Below are 18,468 nucleotides of genomic sequence, written 5' to 3' on the forward strand. Positions count from 1 at the left end.
CCTGCCAACCCCATGGGCTGCTGGGGAAGGCAGGTGAGTGAGCTGGATTTGAATTACCAATATTAGGCAGTAACTAGTTCACTGACCACCATTTTCAGAAATTACAGTCAGTTTGCTCTTTTGCTGCTATTTTAAGAGATTCCAGTGTTCCCATTTCCCTCAAATGCAGCTGTACAGACCACCAATTCAGCAAATCTCGCAGGGGTTTCAAATGACAGGTTGGGTGGGACAGGCAGGGACACCATCAAACAGATCAGCCACCAATACACAAGAGAAATTATTTCCATCATGGATGAGGCAGAATTCTAACAGCTATTTTTAACCTGTAACTTTCCTCCTAAACGCACTGCTAGGTAACAGTAAAATGCATTAATAACTACTATTAAAATAAACCTATTAATTAGAAACCAAATGAATCACCCTAGTTTAAATCTCTTTAGATGGAGCAAGTGCAGAATCCAGGTCTCCCACTTCTGGCTGAGTGCTCCAGCTTTGCACTGCAGAGCTCTACTCCACCCTTCGGAAAAGCAGGACCCTTGCTCATGTCCTACAAGGGATATTTGTAGATCCCTACCTAGGTAGATGGGTCCCAAGCAGATAGGCATCTCTCTTGTAGCTGTCTTTCAAGTGTCTAAAGCCACCCCCCCACCTTGTCTTCATGTTTCTGGTAGCTGACCACCTCTACCTGTCTCCAGCCACTCTCAAACTGACTCTTGGCTGTTTCCACCCGCCTTCATTCTTGGAAATTCAGATTTTCAACCTTCTTTGCAAACCAGATGGGAAGGGGACCTGAAAAGGAGGAGAAATCTCAAGGGCAGTGCAGATGTGGTTTGAAGGGACCCTGGGCAGAAGGCAGCATGCACAAGGTGGAGCTAGGAACCTGCACTCTAGCAGTTATCATGGCATGAAACTACTTTGGGAATAACGCTGAAAGGTCTGTAGAAAAATCGTAGCAGTGACTGATTAATTTCTGTGAGGTGGTACCTGAGAAAGAGTTAAAAGTAACTGCAGGACTTCCATGGGACTAGGAAGTTGTAATTTTGATTAAGAGCTGAATGTCACTTAATGGGCTATCAGGGACACGTTTCTGCTGAAGTACCTCATTGTATCAATGGCAGAGGTTTCCCTTGACACAGCAAAACAGCCATTATTCCAAGCTGCAGGTTCTCCTGTCTTGCCAAGCCACCCACAGGCATTGCTACAGGACCACGACTGATTTTGATGGAGCACTCTGGCGTGGCAGCAAGGACACCCCCAGCACTGTGTTACTGCAGGGAAGCAGAGGACAGCAATGCTGTTGCCCAGCATTTTAGATGACATCTTGTTCCTAAGACAGGCTCCGTAGTGAAAGGCTAACACCTACTCCATGTTTAGGACAAGGCTGAAGATCAGCGCCAAGAAGGTGCCAGAAGAGAGGTGGTGATGAGTACCCCAGCACCTCTGCTAGAAAAGCAGATGGAGCAGTGGTGTCAGTGTGAAGTTATGTGCTTCAGGCTCCTTCTACTTGTTTTATCTTATGTCTCACTCCTATTTAAGAGATGCCAAACCCATCCCCACTGAAATGCCACCTAACACTGAAATGATTGGGACAATATTTACTAGCTCAGGGACTGCTGAAATAGAGTACACAATTTCTTCCAGAAGTTCAGCACATGGACTGTACACAACTGTAGAAGAAAATCTGTTACGGGAATATTTAACTGCCAATAGGCTCATTTTTAAGACAAGCAAAGCAACTACTGCTTTAAAAACAAAACCAAAAAACCCCAACCCAACAAAACTGGGTTAGGTCCCAGTTGTCCTAGTTAATTTGGCCAGAAAATAACTTCAATTTTGATGACAAAGAAAATTCTGAGTCAATTCCTCAACATATTGAAGTTAATGGCAAACTCTTTTCATCTTGGTCATTTTGGATGTGCAGCTAATTCCTGACATGCAACTTGCACAACGTACTACTGATTAGCCTGCAGGGCACATTCGACAATAGAGATTAATTTCTTTTGCATGCTTATGTATTTACGTTCCTTCTCTCCCTATGAAAAATAAAGATCCAAGAGAAGTATGTCGGCCTTCAAGAGCAAGAAGCAAATTTCACTGTCACGTTAAGACAACTTTCGTTTAGCTGACTACATCTCTGGGTTTTGGTTTGAGTCACTGATTGAAATCCAGTGCAACAAATTCTTACAGCACTAATTGTTAGCGCAGGCATAAAACGTTAAGTAAGAAGGATTAAAGGCTGCTCAGGCATACCAGAGCTGTTTCCAACAAGACAAATTACAGCTATTATTTTATATCAGTGAACTGTAATAATCTTGGATTCCCTGCACTGGAAGGAAAATTTGTGCTAATGAACTCTTATCATCTACCTTACCTTATAGCCAAGGTATAAGGGTACTAGAGAAGGGGACGTTCCTCACGTCAGCTTTGCTCTTATGAATTTATTTAACAAAATAATAAAAATCAATTTTTCAATCAGATTATGTTTATTACAATTAATGCTTAAGAAGAGTGGTTTACCATGGATGTTTAAAAATAATGTGATTCTAGAAATAACATTTCCCACAGGAGTTAACACTTGGACTTCAAAAGCAGGGAATAAAGTGTGAATGCACGACTTGCCCTTTGCACAGCTGATCTTTGCAGAGCAGAGAAAGTTTTAACTAAAGTAGTTGCTATCTTTAGTTTCTTGGTCATTTTTTAAAAAATCGTTTCACCTCTGGCTTTCTGTGCTAGCATGAAGCTGACTCCTCTGCAACCTCTTAGACTTCTTCAGTGCTTAAGTCCCACCTGGGTGGGAGCAGCTTGGAGTTTTCGTTTGGAACTAGCAGAAGGTGACACTGGATGAAAGCAAGGGTAATCCTCTCAGCATGCAATTCGGAAGCAATTCTAAGCAGGTCTCAAAAGATGAAATCAGCTGAAGAAATAGATCATCTAGAGGTTGGTCCTGTGCTATTCAGTGTTTAAAAGTCTGCCTCTCCCACTTGAGCTGTGAATCAGGTGTGCAGTGCTCAGCATAGGTCCAGCACAGCGCTGTCACTGGGCTGTGCGCACGCAGGCTGCGGAGGCAGCCGTGCCTGCTGTGGGAGATGCTTATCCAGCAAAGGTTCTGCTCTTCTGGGAGAAGGGTTACATGGTCGCCTCAGGAGGGGAAAAATGGCAGAAAACTTTTTTGTTTCTGACAGCCATCTGCTCATACATTGCCATCAGCCCCATTCATCAGTGGGCAGCATGAGGGATGAGGTTACTGGTCCCTGCTTCCTCCAGCGCAGTCCAGCTCGGTTCTGCACCACATTGCCTCTACGCAAGTGCCACAGCTACCTAAGGGGGGGGGGAAGCAGCCCCTGAGGTGGCTAGTAGCCTCTTAACGCGTTCCCAAAGAAAGCACACCACTTACTGATCGTTATCATAGAATCTGTTGAGTTGAAAGGGACCCATAAGGGACATCAAGTTCAACTCCTCGCAGGACCACCTAAAACTGAACTATATGATTAAGAGCATCGTCCAGATGCTCCTTGAACTCCAACAGGCTTGGCGCCATGACCACTTCCCTGGCAAGCCTGTTACGGATAGTAAGGCGAAAGTGCTTTAAAAATTACTGTAGGAAGGAAAAAAACCAAACATGCACAGAGACTGATGAGATACTGTGCCCATGCGTTTAATTTTGTGTGTTCTAGATTGTGGAAGACAGAGGCAGAGCAGATCAGCAGGGGTTGTTTTTTGGGGGGGGGGGGGGGGGGTTGGTTAGGGGTTTTTTTTTTGGAGGGGGGTGTGGAGAGTGTTTCATCATCTTTGGAACTCACACTTTTGTTTCATCACATGTTATACTGGTAGTAGGCAAATGGTAAAATTTGTTTAGCTTTTAAAAACTGGTAAGACTAGGCTCCTGAAAGGGGGGGCAACTTGCACACGCAGTAATTATACCCCCTCTACCACTCTTGTGCTTATCTTTGTAATGGATTTAAATACTCATTCCCACTATCACTAATTTAATGGTTTTCTAGGATCTCTGACAGTTTAGACACTCACACCTTGTCAAGCTACCAGTGCTGTGGATTTGGGTGACAAGAACAGATGGAAGAAAAAAGAAAATCCATCTTCTAGGCTTCTTCAGTTTTAAGACCACTTGAGCATGAAGCAGGCCAGCACCATCTCACTGAGAATGAATCTGAAGGCAAGCTGTGCATTAACACCACACATGGTGGTCAAGATCCTGAAAGCAGCAGCAACACTCCCTCTTCAAGGATTAATGCTGCCTTTTGTACATTGTCAAGGGGATGAGAGTTAATAAGCAGTGAGATTCTTTATCAATTATTAGAGGGAAGGCCCTAGCTTCTAAAAAACTGCCATTATGCATAACTAGCTCTGACACAAAAATCCCCAAATACTAAACCTTTCTCCACCAAAAAAAAAAAGGTGAGAAACAGTATTTAATTCACTTTAAATACTATCTAGTAATAGCCTAAATTAGCAGAATGAAATAAGAAAGGGCATGAATTCAGTCACTTTTAGGGCACCATCATACATAGGCATAACACGTGAAAGACTTGCAGCATAAAGTGGCATAGGTCATGGTGGTTGGGTTTTTTTATTATTTCATGCTGGTTGATTTTAGTTGTTGTTTTTGTTGGGGGTTGTTTTGTTTTAAAAACTTCAGTGGCTCCCTTTAGCCTTACGAGAGAGTGGGTATATCCTACCTTTCTGACAGACAGTCTACATCAAAGCAAATGAACGCACATACCTAGGTAATCGCAGACAGTGTAAAACACTAATTCAGCATTTCATTTATTGGCCATTATTTTTTACAATTTATTTTGCCATTTTAAAAATGTCGCATCATTTTAAGAAACGAAATAATATTTGTTAAAAGTTGAAACCTTACCCTTGGGTTAAACCACAGTCAAAGGAATAATCTTTACCTGAACAGCATTATGTATGTTGAAAGCATCAGCCAGCAAGTGGCCTTGCTTCATATATTCCTTCTAAACAAAATGTAAATCAGTTTGACAACATGTAACGAACAACACAAAAGCATTGCTCATCCGCAATTTCAATGTGACTGCTTACAAACAAGACTCAAAAACCATTCTGTGTCAGTACAGCACAGAAAATAGTATGGCTAAAATAAAAGCAGCCAGACAAACAGTGAGATAATACAAATCAGTAGGCAGAACATACACGCTTCAACTGGAACTTACCACAACATGGAAAAACCATCTTTTGCTTACAGCCTTGCCCAGGAACAATCAAAAAGTGAGCATGCAGCATCCACGTTCTCTCTTCTGAAAGTATTTCATATGGATTGAAAGATGGATTTGTGGCGGTCAAACAATCCATCTGGTTTCTAAAACTGAACAAACACTCTTTAGTTCACTGTGTTCAAAGGCAAAAATAAAATATTTGCCTCTGAACTAGACCCACATGCAATCAAGTATGGACAAGCAGACAATGTTTGCAACATTATTGGCAGCATGATACAACATTCTATGTACAAGTTTGGGCATCAGAGTTAAAACATCATGTCATCTAGTCCGTCCTCCATAAACTTCTTGTAAATTGCCATAAACTTTGCTACAAATGCTTCCAGGTGATAAATGGCTTTGCTGCCCAGTTGCAGGCGGTGTTCATAAAAGGCTGCCATCTGTGCAACTTCTCCTTTCAGTTGTCCATCACAGTTATTTAGAAGTTCTGTCAGGAGGCCCTAAAATGGAAAAAAAACAGAACAGTATTTGAAAAATTACATATTTTTTGTTAAGAGGATAACTTCATTCCTCAGAAAACAGCCAAGCTATGACCAATAGTTCACTCACAAATCCAACAGAAAAGACATTCAAGAATCATTACACCACCTATTTGACAGAACTAGATTCATGGAACCATGTCTCTTCAGAACTTTCTTTCAAGATAAATTCCTCATGTCAAAACAGATGTTACCTAATGTGTTCTCAGATGGAAAAAATCATGTATTGAAACTACTTATACCTTAATAAAGAATATAAATGACCCTTATCTCCAAATACTATAACCTCTACTGCATGCAGGCACAAGGCCCTGGGGAGAATTTTTACCAAGACAGGAAGTAAGTGATTTCAATACACTTGCTATCTCAACAGCATCGAGCACAAAACCAACATTAATAAATAACAAGGAAAGGGCTTATTTAAATTTTAAGTATATGTGTTTATATTTACATACATATTATGCGTAGACAGACACAGATACTTTACAACAATATTTGAGTCATCACAAAAAAAACCCCAACCAAAAATGCATTCTTTTAGATCAGGGACAGCAATAAAATAATTGCAAATCCTTCTCTATTAAAATGGTCAGGATTAAGTGAGAAGTCTCTCTAGATGATTTCAAGTTTATGAAGAGGGAATGGGTAAGGAACATCCACCTTCGGCCTGACAACAGTCCTCAAACAGGGCAATGCAGGATCCACTAACCTACCATAAGAAAGGAAAGTTAAAAAAACATCTAACTACCAAAACTGTCAGTAAGCAGAAATCAGTTAACGTGAAAAGAAATTCATTATCTTGTAATTATGCCTGATGGTAAAGTCCATGTCGGTTTAAGTTGCAAACATTAGCTTTAATCTTTGTTCTGCTCTAGTTGTCTTCAGCATCCTTTTATCTTGCCTAAAATAAAAACATGCACGTCCCATTTGCTTTATTTCTCCAAGATGACTTCTTGTTTTGAAGAGACCTGCTGGTCTAGCATCTTTCAGCAAACCTCTCTACTAGGACATAGCAAATACTGAACTTATAACAACAAAACTTCTACAAAAGAAAACAAACCATATCAAAATTAGTCCATAAAAAATGTCTATGTCTCAGTACAGGAACTGGCCTGAGAAGCCTTCAGGGGGACAAAGCATGTCCTCCTTTGTTTTTACTCAGCTACGATACTGCTGTTGTGTTACACAGAACAAGTTTTACTAAATCATTCAACACAAGTGTGAACAGGGAAGCCTGCAACAAAAATAAACTATATATTTACATTTTCCAAATTCAGGAACAGAATCTTCCTGCCCTCAAAATCTACACAACTCAAAACCAACATGCCTAAATATATTTAGGCATGAACCTAACTAAACAGTCTAGTATATTGACTGAGGATCAAGAGAAGTGAATGTGATGTATCAGTGTTTGGAGGAACAAGGTCTTTAATTACTGCTTCAGAGCAATAATCTGGACTACCTGGGTTACTCTAGTGGAAAGAAACACAAGAGAAAAGTATCTTTTGGTCACTCACATCTATTTGGAAAGGACATAGCAAATTATGCAAATATTGATGAAAAGCTATGTTTTGGTGGATTTTTTTTTTTTTTTAAATTCAAATTGAGACTGTCATAGCATTAATACTTATAATAGATTAAGAGCTAGATAGGTGAATTACCTTCATTATAATCTCAGGAGGGATGCAGTGTGTCAGGAGCTCATAAAGCCGTCCACGGACCTCTAAAAGCCTGTTGGAAAGACACCACAAAACATCAGAAGTATGTCCCCAAAGCATACTAATGTGTTTTCACAGGCTGTACATATATGAGACAGAGATGGATACAGGGGGCATCTCCTAATGTGCTTTAAAAAAGTGATGATGTCTCATTTCCAGTTCTTTTACAAAGGTCTGTTACACTAGTGAAACAGAAGCCTTAAATAAACCAAAAAAACCTAAACAAACAAAAAAAAACCCAAAGAAAAACACATACACCTCCCCCCTCCAAAAAAAAAAAAAAAAGACAACAGCACAACATGCAACTAAGCTTATGCTCAGTTTTGATTACAAAGCTTCAGCAGAGAAAACCAACAATTGTTTCAGTTCCTGAAGCTCATTATTCAGCCTCCTTTGGTAATTTTAAAGCTCAATTCCTCTGGCTGCAAAGTACCAGCTCCAGTAGAAATGCCAGAAAGTTACATATAAGTAAAGATGCCACATTTTTAAAAATATAAGCTTTTTTTTAGGTTCAGGAATACACCAAAAATATAATTTATAGCTGCAAGCAAGTACATTCACCTACCTTTGTGGTGTCTGTTGACCGACAATAGCATTTGCGGTTTCTCTCAAATAAACTTCCCAGTCCATCTCAGGAATGTCTTGATCAGCAGTAAAAGGATATCTACAGAAGAATAATATTTTAAAAAAATTAAAATCAAACTGTCACCTATTCTAACAAGGCCTCAGAAGTAAGTTCATTTATGTGTCTCAGAGTATAATTTACATTAATTGTTAGCAGTGACTTACTGTTGTACTCTGCAGGACTCACACATAAGTAGTGCTTTCCGAAGATTCCTGCCAGATTTCTCTGCAAGCCTTTGAGCCAGTTCCTGCGGAAGAGTCAGGCCTTCTTTCTTACACACACTGGACAAGACATGGCAGATCTAGATGGGTAACAGATAGCAGGGAGTGCAACATTTAACAAACAGTTTAGCACCTACAGATTCTCCTGCCTGAAACACTTCTGGATCAGAGACAGACCAGTATTTCATAAGACATATTTGACAAGTCACCCACCACAAAGAAAAACTAGGTCACTTTGTGGAAGCCAAGTTCTGCTGTGGACTTATGAAATATTAATCTATTAAGAACTTTTAAATAACTACTTTCTGCTTCTGTTTCAACCTACATCTTCAATGCTGGGAGCAGGCACTCGTACAGCCAGGCATCTGCTTTGAATAGGTCCTATAATTTTTGACATGGAGTTGCAGCACAGGATCAATCTGCAGGTCGCCATGTACTTCTCCATTGTTCGTCGCAAAGCATGCTGAGCATCTTTAGTGAGTTTGTCGACTTCTGTTAACAGTACCACTGAAAAGGTATTAAAAATAGGGGATTTTTTTTATTAATATCAAGTATTTCTAAGAAAATGAGTACTTCGACCTACAAGCAACAATACCAAAATAAATGACACAAGCAGAAAAAGGCAGTGTGGTTCCACAAGCAGGAAAATAAAGATTAAGACAACCTGCGTGCCTTTTGACTGTATAATCTTCTGCTCCTTCACACCCTATATTTATGTCCTAGAACATCAATTTCTTCATAGCAGGGCCTGCAACACTTCAGTGCCAAGAAATAATCCTCGTAGGTGTAGAAGCTTTCACTTTGATAATTAGAACAGTAATTTTTAAAGGAATTTTTAAGTAAGAAATGCAAAAGAATTTATGGCATAAGGACATATCAAAAAGCACAGATTCATTGAAGACTCCCCTCAAAACATTTTATATTTAAAAGCCAATGTCTTAGCTTAACAAAGGAGTAGTAGAAAGCTGCCTTGTTATTGTAGCTGCAGTGCCTTTCCATGGTCTTTTAACGAAAAGGAAAAAAAAAAAAAAGAAAAACATGTTTCAAAAATGCTTCAGAACAGTCAGGAGACACCTAATATCAAGCAGTTAACCTGACCAGCTACCTTCTGCAGGTTCCTCCATAGGCAACTCATTTCAGTACTCTGAATGGTGCAGGGAAACAGCCTAAAGGAACAAGTCAGTCCATTACTCTTCTCCCATTTCTCTTCTGGTTATATAGGAAGCCTAAGGAGACCAGCCAGCTTACCAGATACTTTGAGGTGCATGGTATGACTGCTGCTGTAAGGATATATACATCAATAACTGCCAGAGCCAATCAGTGGCTAGCAGCTTAGGTGAAATATAGTATTTCCTGAGAACAGTGAGGAAAATGAGACAAAGTACTAAATTCATGACTACTTTCAACTAATTTCTGCTGTACTATATCTGTCAAGATTTCCTCTCTCCTTCAATCTCTCATTATATAGTTCTGATTTTGCTTTCAATTTAGTCATGGGGAGGAAAAATAAGCCAGTTGTAGCAACACGTCTTAGAGAACTCAGTGAAAGCCTTCTTCATTTTCTTACCCAGTGTCAGTACACTACAGATAAAATGCTTCTAAACTTTCTGCCTAAGATAGCCTGTCCCCCAAAACACTACAAATAAGCAGCCAACACCTAACTTACACAGCATCATTTGCCATAAGGTTATCCTGCTCCTCAACTCAATATTAAGCCTCAGTAGTTCAGTAACTACCGCAGATGATTAAACAACGTTACAATGCATTTCAATGGCAGACTTGGGAAAAAGACAGCAGGAATCCCAGCTCCCTCTGCCCAGCCACAGTCATTCAACTACACCCTGTCCTCCTACAAAACAAACACAACAGACAACCTCATACCAAGTATTTAACCACTCAAGATATTTCCACAGTGGAAGAAAAGTGGGAGGTTAGTTTGGGAAAGGTTCATGTGTGCTCTCGTGCAATATACAGGTACAAACAAAACAGTCAGCTGAAATCTCTGAAAAACAAGTTTAAAAAGTACTTTGACTGGTTTTAACTGGTTTTACTCACCTTTAAAATCTCGTTGAGTACTTGTCTCAAGTTGTTGGGATTGTGCTACTGTCTTCAAGAGTTCCTGAATTACTACACGGTCATTGTTTCCTGCATCACTGTACCAGGAGTTTGAATAAAACTTGATTTAAAGCAACTTTATGCTGCATATAAAAAATACAACCTCCTAAGCAGCCTCTTGGTCAACTGACTAAACAAAGAATGCCAAAAGAATTCAGAAACTGTTGAGGTTAGAATTAAGCTCAACACAAATACCTTGTTGAAAGTTACCTTCCCAATAATAAAAACAAACCCAAGTTTATGCAGGCACAGCTGGATTAGTAGCACCATACTGGGAAGCAGTAAAACTGTTGTCAAATGTGTTATTAACTCCTTGAATTAGAACTTACTTTTCCAGTATAAGAAATCTAAACTTTTGTTACTTGTGATTTGGGCAAAGACATGCAATGTGAACATTTTTACCCATTACAGGAAGAAAAATAATAGGACACCTGACTCCAAGGACTGATGTAAATGCATAGGGTTTTTTTCCCCCTGAAAATTAGATGTCATGCTATGAACAACCTATACGCTTAATGTAAACTTGAATGGCAGACGCAGTGAAGTTAAAGAGTTAGTAGTAAAATATTGATACTCAGATACTATTACAGCACAAATTGTTAACATTTTCCTGCTTAGAAGGCAAGAAAACATGGGGAAATACTAGATTTCCTTCCTGCTGCTTCTCCTTACTATCCCCTAGAGTGGCACTGCACAGCTTTCTCAGTCCCCAGGTTAGTAGCTCAGCTAGCTTGACTCAGATTTGACAACCACTGGGGACTGACTTGCAAGCTAGATTACTGAAAAAACAAGGAAAAAGAGGGGGAAAACCCCGCACTTTAGCATCCCCAGACTACTACCTTCACAGAGGCAGCAGTAGCTCTGCAATATTTCCCTGGCAAGGAAATGAAAAAGGCATTTATCTGTCCTGTTCTAGTCACTACTCAACCAGACCTCCTCCATTCTTGCCAAGGAGGCAGCAGCAGAATGTACAGAAGCATACTGGCTCAACAGTTCACAATCTGCTGAAAAGGCTATGCTGACTTTGACTGCAGAGATCTGTCCTTCAGCAAGGGAGCTGACCTGTGATCACAGCACAAAAAAAAAAGCAAAACAAAACGAGTTGGTTCCACTTATGAGCTAGGACAGTTTTTGGAAATCGAAAGTGATTAAAATAGCTTCCTAACATTTAAAGATAAGTCATTCTCTGCAGTAACAGAGAACCCAGAGTTATAATTTCAGGGAGAAAGATCATCCTTGATGTTATGTGATCACACCAAACATTCCGAGAAAACAATGAACAAAGGCAGTTACCACACAAACATTGATTTTTTTGTTGTTCCTTATTCTTTCATTGCCCACTTACAAAAGAACCCATTTCAAAGCATCTACCCAAGCTAGTCAAGTGACCAGCAGACAACACTTTGGAATTCAGACAATATCCTCCTTTTGGAGGAAAAAGAACAGCTCTAATAAAATTCCATAATAAATTCAATGTCTGCAGAGTCCTTCCCAGAAGTTAATTTCCTTTCTCTGGTAGCCATTTATTATGCTCCATGTTACTCAAGATGCACAACATGATTTCACAGTACTGTAATTCAAACTTCACAGACTATATATAGCACAGCACATGCAGGTTCACTGTATGGTCAGACATAAACTTCACAATTGCTTGATCACTTTGAATCAATATATTGATCAATATATTAAGTCATGATCAAAACTCAGCACTACTATTATATACAATAACCAATACAGCAGTTCTACATTTTCAGGATTTTTAAATGCAATTATTTTATAAGTTTCAAGCTAAAAGTACTCTATGTAGAGTAATAGAAGTATTAGTAGTATTAGGTTATCAGAGAAGAAGACTGAATGGTCAGACATTTTATATGACCAAAATGACATATTCAAACAGTTAATTACCAATAAAAGTCTAAGCTTTAATTATTTGGGTCTGTATTAGAATTCCAGCAGATATTCACTAATCAATACACAGAGATTAGCTGCAGAACAAGGTTTTGAAGGAGACACAGTCCATGAGAATAGCTTCTAAAATGCAGAGCAACATGAGAAAGGTTTAGCAATAAGCACAAAGCTAAAAGTTACTTCAGGATACACATTCTCTTATAAGTACAACCCAGACAAAAAAGCCAACATAACCAAAGCCTCCCAGTGCACAATGACATTTACTCTCATGTGATTTAAAGCAACATTAAAGAGTTTCAGGTAAATACAAGTATTTACTTTGGGTCAGTGAACTATCACCAGCAATTTCACAATTGTCAAAGACAACATACAGAACACCATTATAGCTTCTGTCATTTAAATCAACACCTGACCTTGCTCATGACAGGATTCCCAGTATTTTGTGATGGTTTTTTTTCCAGTGCTCTGAACTCTTTATTTTAAGAGTTACTGGATAAACCTTGCTTACTTTCAAATCACTTTACTTTTGTACTTGTGAGAGAACAATATGGGGGTGTTGGTTCAAATAAAAGTTCTCAATTTCAACCTAAATGGTTAAACCTATGAATCCAGAATTGTTTGTTACCCAGTACTCAACATCAGCATGCTTACGTGGCTAGTTATGCAGAACATTACTGTCTTTAGTATACAGCCATCCAAACTTTGTTCATTTAGAGCTGTTCAATTAAAAATCCTTTCCATGCTCCCATTTGCAGTCCAAACACATAAACCATTATCTAATTTCCTCAGGCAATAAACTGGGCAATCAGGCCCTTATATACCCAGGTTGCAACCACTTGCAATATTACCAGCTTATATTTGAAGTGGGACATTTTTACTGTACACTTACCTTGGATTAACTTCAAGGTGATAATTACTTGCAATGGTGCTAATTTCAATTTTCTTTTTAGAAGGTGCCTATGTAGAAAGTAAGCATATTACGTTTCAGAAAGAGCGTTCTAAAAATCTGATGCATGAATTTATCTTACAGATTACAACTGCCTAGGTCACAGGCAAACTAAAAGTCTCAGAGATCAAAGAACTGCCGAGACACTAGACTTACACATCTCCTATCCCCCCAGCCCGATCCCCAAAGGAGAAAAGGGGTACTGACACATCATCAAGCCTGTAGAATAATAACAGTAATGATTATTATAGCAACACATAGTAAGTATTACTGCATACTCCAGTTACTGAGTTTCCTAACAAGAAATCTTATTATTAGAATCAGCAGTTCAAAATAACTGATAACTTGTCCCTCCAAAGAAAAATTTTGGAGGGAAAATCTGTGGACGAGCCTGAAGAGGCTGTTCACTTCTCTTGGCAAAAGATTTCAAGTCTATACTTGGTTTAAAGAAAACACTAGTATTTATATCACCACTGAATATGGGTCTGAACAGTTACATGTACCCTATTATTGCTATCATCCAATCCAAGTATTATATTTGTTCCACTACTGAGAATTAAAAAGCAAGCATAAAATAACCTACTTATCAATAAACGTTGATAAACCCTTGCTGGTTAAGAAATCCACAACAAGGATTTTGAATGGATATTATAACCTTTTAATAATAATCAATCAAATGTCTAAGACCAAAGTAGATATAATTTAAATTCTATTTTTTCCTGAACTGGTCATTGTGGGAATAAGAAAACAAGTTAGAACTTGCATATATGAGAAGAGCAGTGCTAATCACTTAAAAAATAAGCGTTACTTCTACAGACAAATTAAATTCTATATATCTAATTGAAAGCTAGTCTATTACAACACATGCTATTGTCCAAACTGGGGGTGGGGGGCGGAACTAACCCACAACAGAAAACACCAAACATAAAAGCCATCGAATAACCACAGAAAACAACAAAAAAATATCCCACATCCTCTCACTCTGAAGACCTAAAGAACAAGAATATCTGGAAAAGCATTTGTTTCAGTAACCAAACTAGTTTGATTAATTATGTAAGAGAGCTTGAAGATACTGAGTGGAAGAAAAAAATTTAAAAACACAAATATAAAGGCCTCACAGTAGAAATATATCAGTATATACAAATCGACATTATTTTGCAGCAGATGGGAGATTTCAGGTTTTTTTACCGTTATACTCTGATGCTCAATCCTCAGTTTTTCCACTCCTGCACCATACAATTCCCTTAACAAACACATTATTCTCGTCTTTTTTCCAGCTCCTGATGGTCCATACACCAACAGATGAGGGAAATCACCACACTGAACCTGAACACAAAACAACAAGATGAATTAGATATAACGGAAAATACTATTATTGTAAGAGAGTATTTGGCCTACTCTCGCCCAAGTTTACATGAAATGACTTTTCCAGGTGCAGCTCAGTCACAACATCGTACCTAGAATTAGAACTGCTGTATTGCTTTCCTGCAGTGATATTTCCTACAGAACATCGTACTTTTTCCAAAGACCATATGTAACTCATTTAACTCCAAACACCTCACTGCTCAAACAAAAACCCACCAAACAACCAAAAATTAAATACTATAAATAATTAAATACTATAAATAATATTAAAGCATTTAAATACTTTCCAGGATTTCTAGAGTAACAACTACAAAAAAGCTACACGCAGTAAAAAAAATACTAAAAACAAAGTTTAAAGCTATCCTGGTTTCAGCTGAGAGGATTGATTTTCTTCATAGTAGCTAGTGTGGGGATACGTTTTGGATTTGTGCTGGAGACAGCATTGATAATATAGAGATGTTTTTGTTCTATGGACTTATTGTTGAGCAGTGTTTACATGGGGCCAAGGCCTTTTCTGCTTCTTGCACTGCCCTGCCAGCGGGATGCCTGGGGGTGCACAAGAAGTTGGGAGGAGACACAGACAGGACAGGTGACCCAAACTGACCAAAGGGATATTCCACACTATACGACGTCATGCTCAGTTTATAAGGAGCTTGGGAGAAGGGGCGGCGGTGTTCGGAGTGATGGCGTTTGTCTTCCCAAGTAACCGTTACCCATGACAGAGCCCTGCTTTCCTGGAGATGGCTGAACACCTGCCTGCCCATGGGAAGTGGGGAATGAATTCCTTGCTTTGCTTTGCTTGTGTGCGCGGCTTTTGCTTTACCTATTAAACTGTCTTTATCTCAACCCACGAGTTTTCTCACTTTAACTCTTCCAATTCTCTCCCCCATCCCGATGGGGAGGGAGTGAACGAGCGGCTGCGTAGTGCTCAGCTGCCGGCTGGGGTAAAACCACGACAAAAGCAAATATATGTGTGTGTGTATATATACACGCATATACATATATATATGTATAAAGTACTTTGTTATTTCATTTGCAAGCCTTGAATCTGGGCAAACAAGCAATAGACAGTCGGTATTTAAATGAAGTTAGGAGTTTGTTTCTTGAAAAGCTAAAAAGCATGACCTGGAAGACATCCACAGAATCTCAGAATGGTAGGGGTTGGAAGGGACCTCTGGAATCACCTAGACCAACCCCCCTGCTAGAGCAGGTTGCACAGGATCGCATCCAGGCAGGTTTTGAGTATCTCTGGAGAAGGAGACTCCACAATCTCTGGGCAGCCTGTCCCAGTGCTTGGTCACCCTCACAGTGAAGAAGTTTTTCCTCATATTCAGGTGGAACTTCCTGTGTTCCAGTTTGTGCCCGTTGCCCCTTGTCCTGTCACTGGGCACCACTGAAGAGTCTGGCCCCACCCTCTTGACATCTGCCCTTTAGATGTTCATAGGTATTGATGAGATCCCCTCTTAGTCTTCTCTTCTCCAGGCTAAACAGCCCCAGCTCTCTCAGCCTTTCCTCATACGAGAGATGCTCCAGTCCCCTCATCATCCTCACACCCCTCCAACCAAACTTCAGTCAGAACTAACATTAAATGTAACAGTCATAGGGAAACACTGACAGTGAATCAGTCTAGTGAAGAAAAGCCAGAATATCACGGGGGGGGGGGGGGGGGGGGGGGGAAGAGGAAACCTTTAACATCCAAGCAATTACACAGTCCTGACTTCAATTCCCACTTGCTCACTTTAAAAACTTCAGCTAACTTTAAGGAAACAAGATAAGCCCTACTCTCAGGGATACTGATCATTCTCAGCCAAAAACCAGCAGCAAGCACGGACACACATCACTCCTGAAAAAGTCAAGCCCCTCATTTCCTCGCAGCCCTTTCCTGAGTGTAAAGGCCATGCTCCCAGCGGGGCACGCTGCCAGCGGCCCAGTTTCCCACCAGCACCGCTCGGCGGGGAAGCTCCTCCGAAGACCAGGCCCTGCACCGAGGGAAAGCTCCCCGTCCCCACCCTGCAGAGCCGCAGGAGCAGCCTTACGGGCCGCGGAATCCCGACTCCTAGAGGACCCCCGCTGAGGGGAGGAGAAGGGCCCGGTGGCGGGCTCCCCTCAGGCGGCACTCGCCGCCACGGCTGGAGGCCGCGGCGGCAGCGGGCAGAGCCCGCCGGGGAGGCCGCCGAGCGCCGCACGACGGGCCCGGGCGCCCCCTCACCAGGTTGCGGAGCTGCGCCGCCTGCTCGCGGTGGTAGTCCAGCCTGCCGAGGGACCCGGGCCGGTACTTGTCTGCCCACAGGCTCATGGCGGTTGAAAAGCGCGCGCCGCCTGCCGCAACCCCCGCGCGCGCGCGCACCCGCGGCCAGCAGCGGCGGGAGGAGCGGCCGATAAGGCGGCCGCCGAGGGACAAACTGCAGCGGCGTACGGGGAAGGAGCGGAAGCGAGTTGCTGCCCCGCCCCCAGGGTTTCGCGTGTGAAGCCCGACGGCCGCGCCTCGGCCTGGGTGTGCCTGGCCGGCGTTAGGCAGAGGGTGTTTCTCCCTCCTAAATGACAGTTTTTCCCACTGTTCCCTGTCAGGTTTTATGCGTGATGTTGCAAAGCTCGTGGTCCCGGGGCAGCCGCTGCAATCAGTGGTGGGCGGGCATGGCGGTGTGGAACCCTGTCATGGCGCTGGGCACGCACCCAGCAGCGCCAGGGAACGCCGCGTGCGCATCTCTGGCTATTTGCAGGAAACCCTGGATCCCCCAAAAGGGAGATACTCACGTTTTCACTGTGTGGACAACATATTCTGTTGCTTATCCACTCTCACTGTGGTTTTTTTCTTCTATGCCCAATTGAAATTTCTCTTGATGGAACTTTTGATCCTCTCCTTGTGGTATTTTGGCATGCCTCTGCCTGGCTCTGTCCTCTGTAACCACAGGCAATGTATTCAGTTACTGGTGTAAGACCAGGCAAGTTCAGATAGTCATATTTCCTCATCCTGTGGCGTTTCCACTTCCATCTGAAAGTGTACTATATATACCGTAGCTACTGCACTTGCACATATACCTTGGGAAAGCCGGTAACAGAAGGGTGAGTCAGGACCCAGCTCTGCCCAGGAGGAGTTGACAGTCCCCCAGTAATTTCTGACCACTCAGGAGGGAATATCTCCAGTCTTCCCATTTTTCTAACAATGTTTCTCCTTCTATGCTGCAGATCACTGGTGTCCAGCTTCTGGCTAGCAAACAATATATTTCCATGTTTTGGGTTTGCGTGGCAAGGGGTGGGGGGGCTACAGGGGTGCCTTCTGTGAGAAGCTGCTAGAAGCTTCCCCTGTAATAGAGCCAATGCCAGCCGGCTCCAAGACAGACCCGCCGCTGGCCAAGGCCAAGCCAATCAGCGCCTCTGTGATAACATATTTAAGAAAGAGAAAAACAGCTAGAGAGAGCTTTTGCAGCCAGAGAGAGGAGTGAGAAGATGTAAGAAACTCTGCAGACACCAAGGTCAGTGCAGAAGGAGGGGGAGGAGGTGCTCCAGGAGCCGGAGCAGAGATCCCCCTGCAGCCCGTGGTGAAGACCATGGTGAAGCAGGCTGTCCCCCTGCAGCCCATGGAGGAAGGATGAGGGGGTGTAGAGATTCCACCTGCAGCCCGTGGAGGACCCCACACCAGAGCAGATGGAGGCACCTGAAGGAGGCTGTGGCCCCATGGGAAGCCCAGGCAGGAGCAAGCTCCTGGCAGGACCTGTGGACCTGTGGAGAGAGGAGCCCACACCAGCGCAGGTTTGCTGACAGGACTTGTGACCCCGTGGGGGACCCACACTGGAGCAGTCTGTTCCTGAAGGTCTGCACCCCATGGGAGGGAC

The 18,468-nt window shown here is 41.8% G+C and overlaps 1 protein-coding gene across 1 annotated transcript; it reads right to left on the minus strand.

The window, feature by feature from the left end:
* Window positions 1–4,743: 4,743 nt before the first annotated feature.
* On the minus strand, window positions 4,744–17,003 carry RFC3 (replication factor C subunit 3). Its single transcript, XM_075742016.1, has 9 exons — window positions 16,845–17,003; window positions 14,459–14,596; window positions 13,214–13,281; window positions 10,357–10,454; window positions 8,627–8,808; window positions 8,245–8,381; window positions 8,021–8,119; window positions 7,399–7,468; window positions 4,744–5,698 (listed from the first exon to the last, which is right to left on the minus strand). The coding sequence occupies exons 1-9, from the start codon at window positions 16,929–16,931 to the stop codon at window positions 5,507–5,509; spliced, it is 1,071 nt and encodes a 356-aa protein (XP_075598131.1). The 5' UTR covers window positions 16,932–17,003; the 3' UTR covers window positions 4,744–5,506.
* Between the last annotated feature and the right edge of the window lie 1,465 nt (window positions 17,004–18,468).

The sequence above is a fragment of the Balearica regulorum genome, chromosome 1 (genome assembly GCF_011004875.1).
Source record: "Balearica regulorum gibbericeps isolate bBalReg1 chromosome 1, bBalReg1.pri, whole genome shotgun sequence".
In the NCBI taxonomy this organism is placed as follows: domain Eukaryota; kingdom Metazoa; phylum Chordata; class Aves; order Gruiformes; family Gruidae; genus Balearica; species Balearica regulorum.

Coding starts and splice junctions, on each gene's coding strand:
- RFC3 (XM_075742016.1), bottom strand. CDS start 16,931: ATGAGCCTGTGGGCAGACAAGTACCGGCCCGGGTCCCTCGGCAGGCTG. Junction 8,809..10,356: donor TACTCAACGAGATTTTAAAG/GTGAGTAAAACC, acceptor ATACCTTTTCAG/TGGTACTGTTAACAGAAGTC. Junction 5,699..7,398: donor CTCCTGAGATTATAATGAAG/GTAATTCACCTA, acceptor TTTCCATTTTAG/GGCCTCCTGACAGAACTTCT.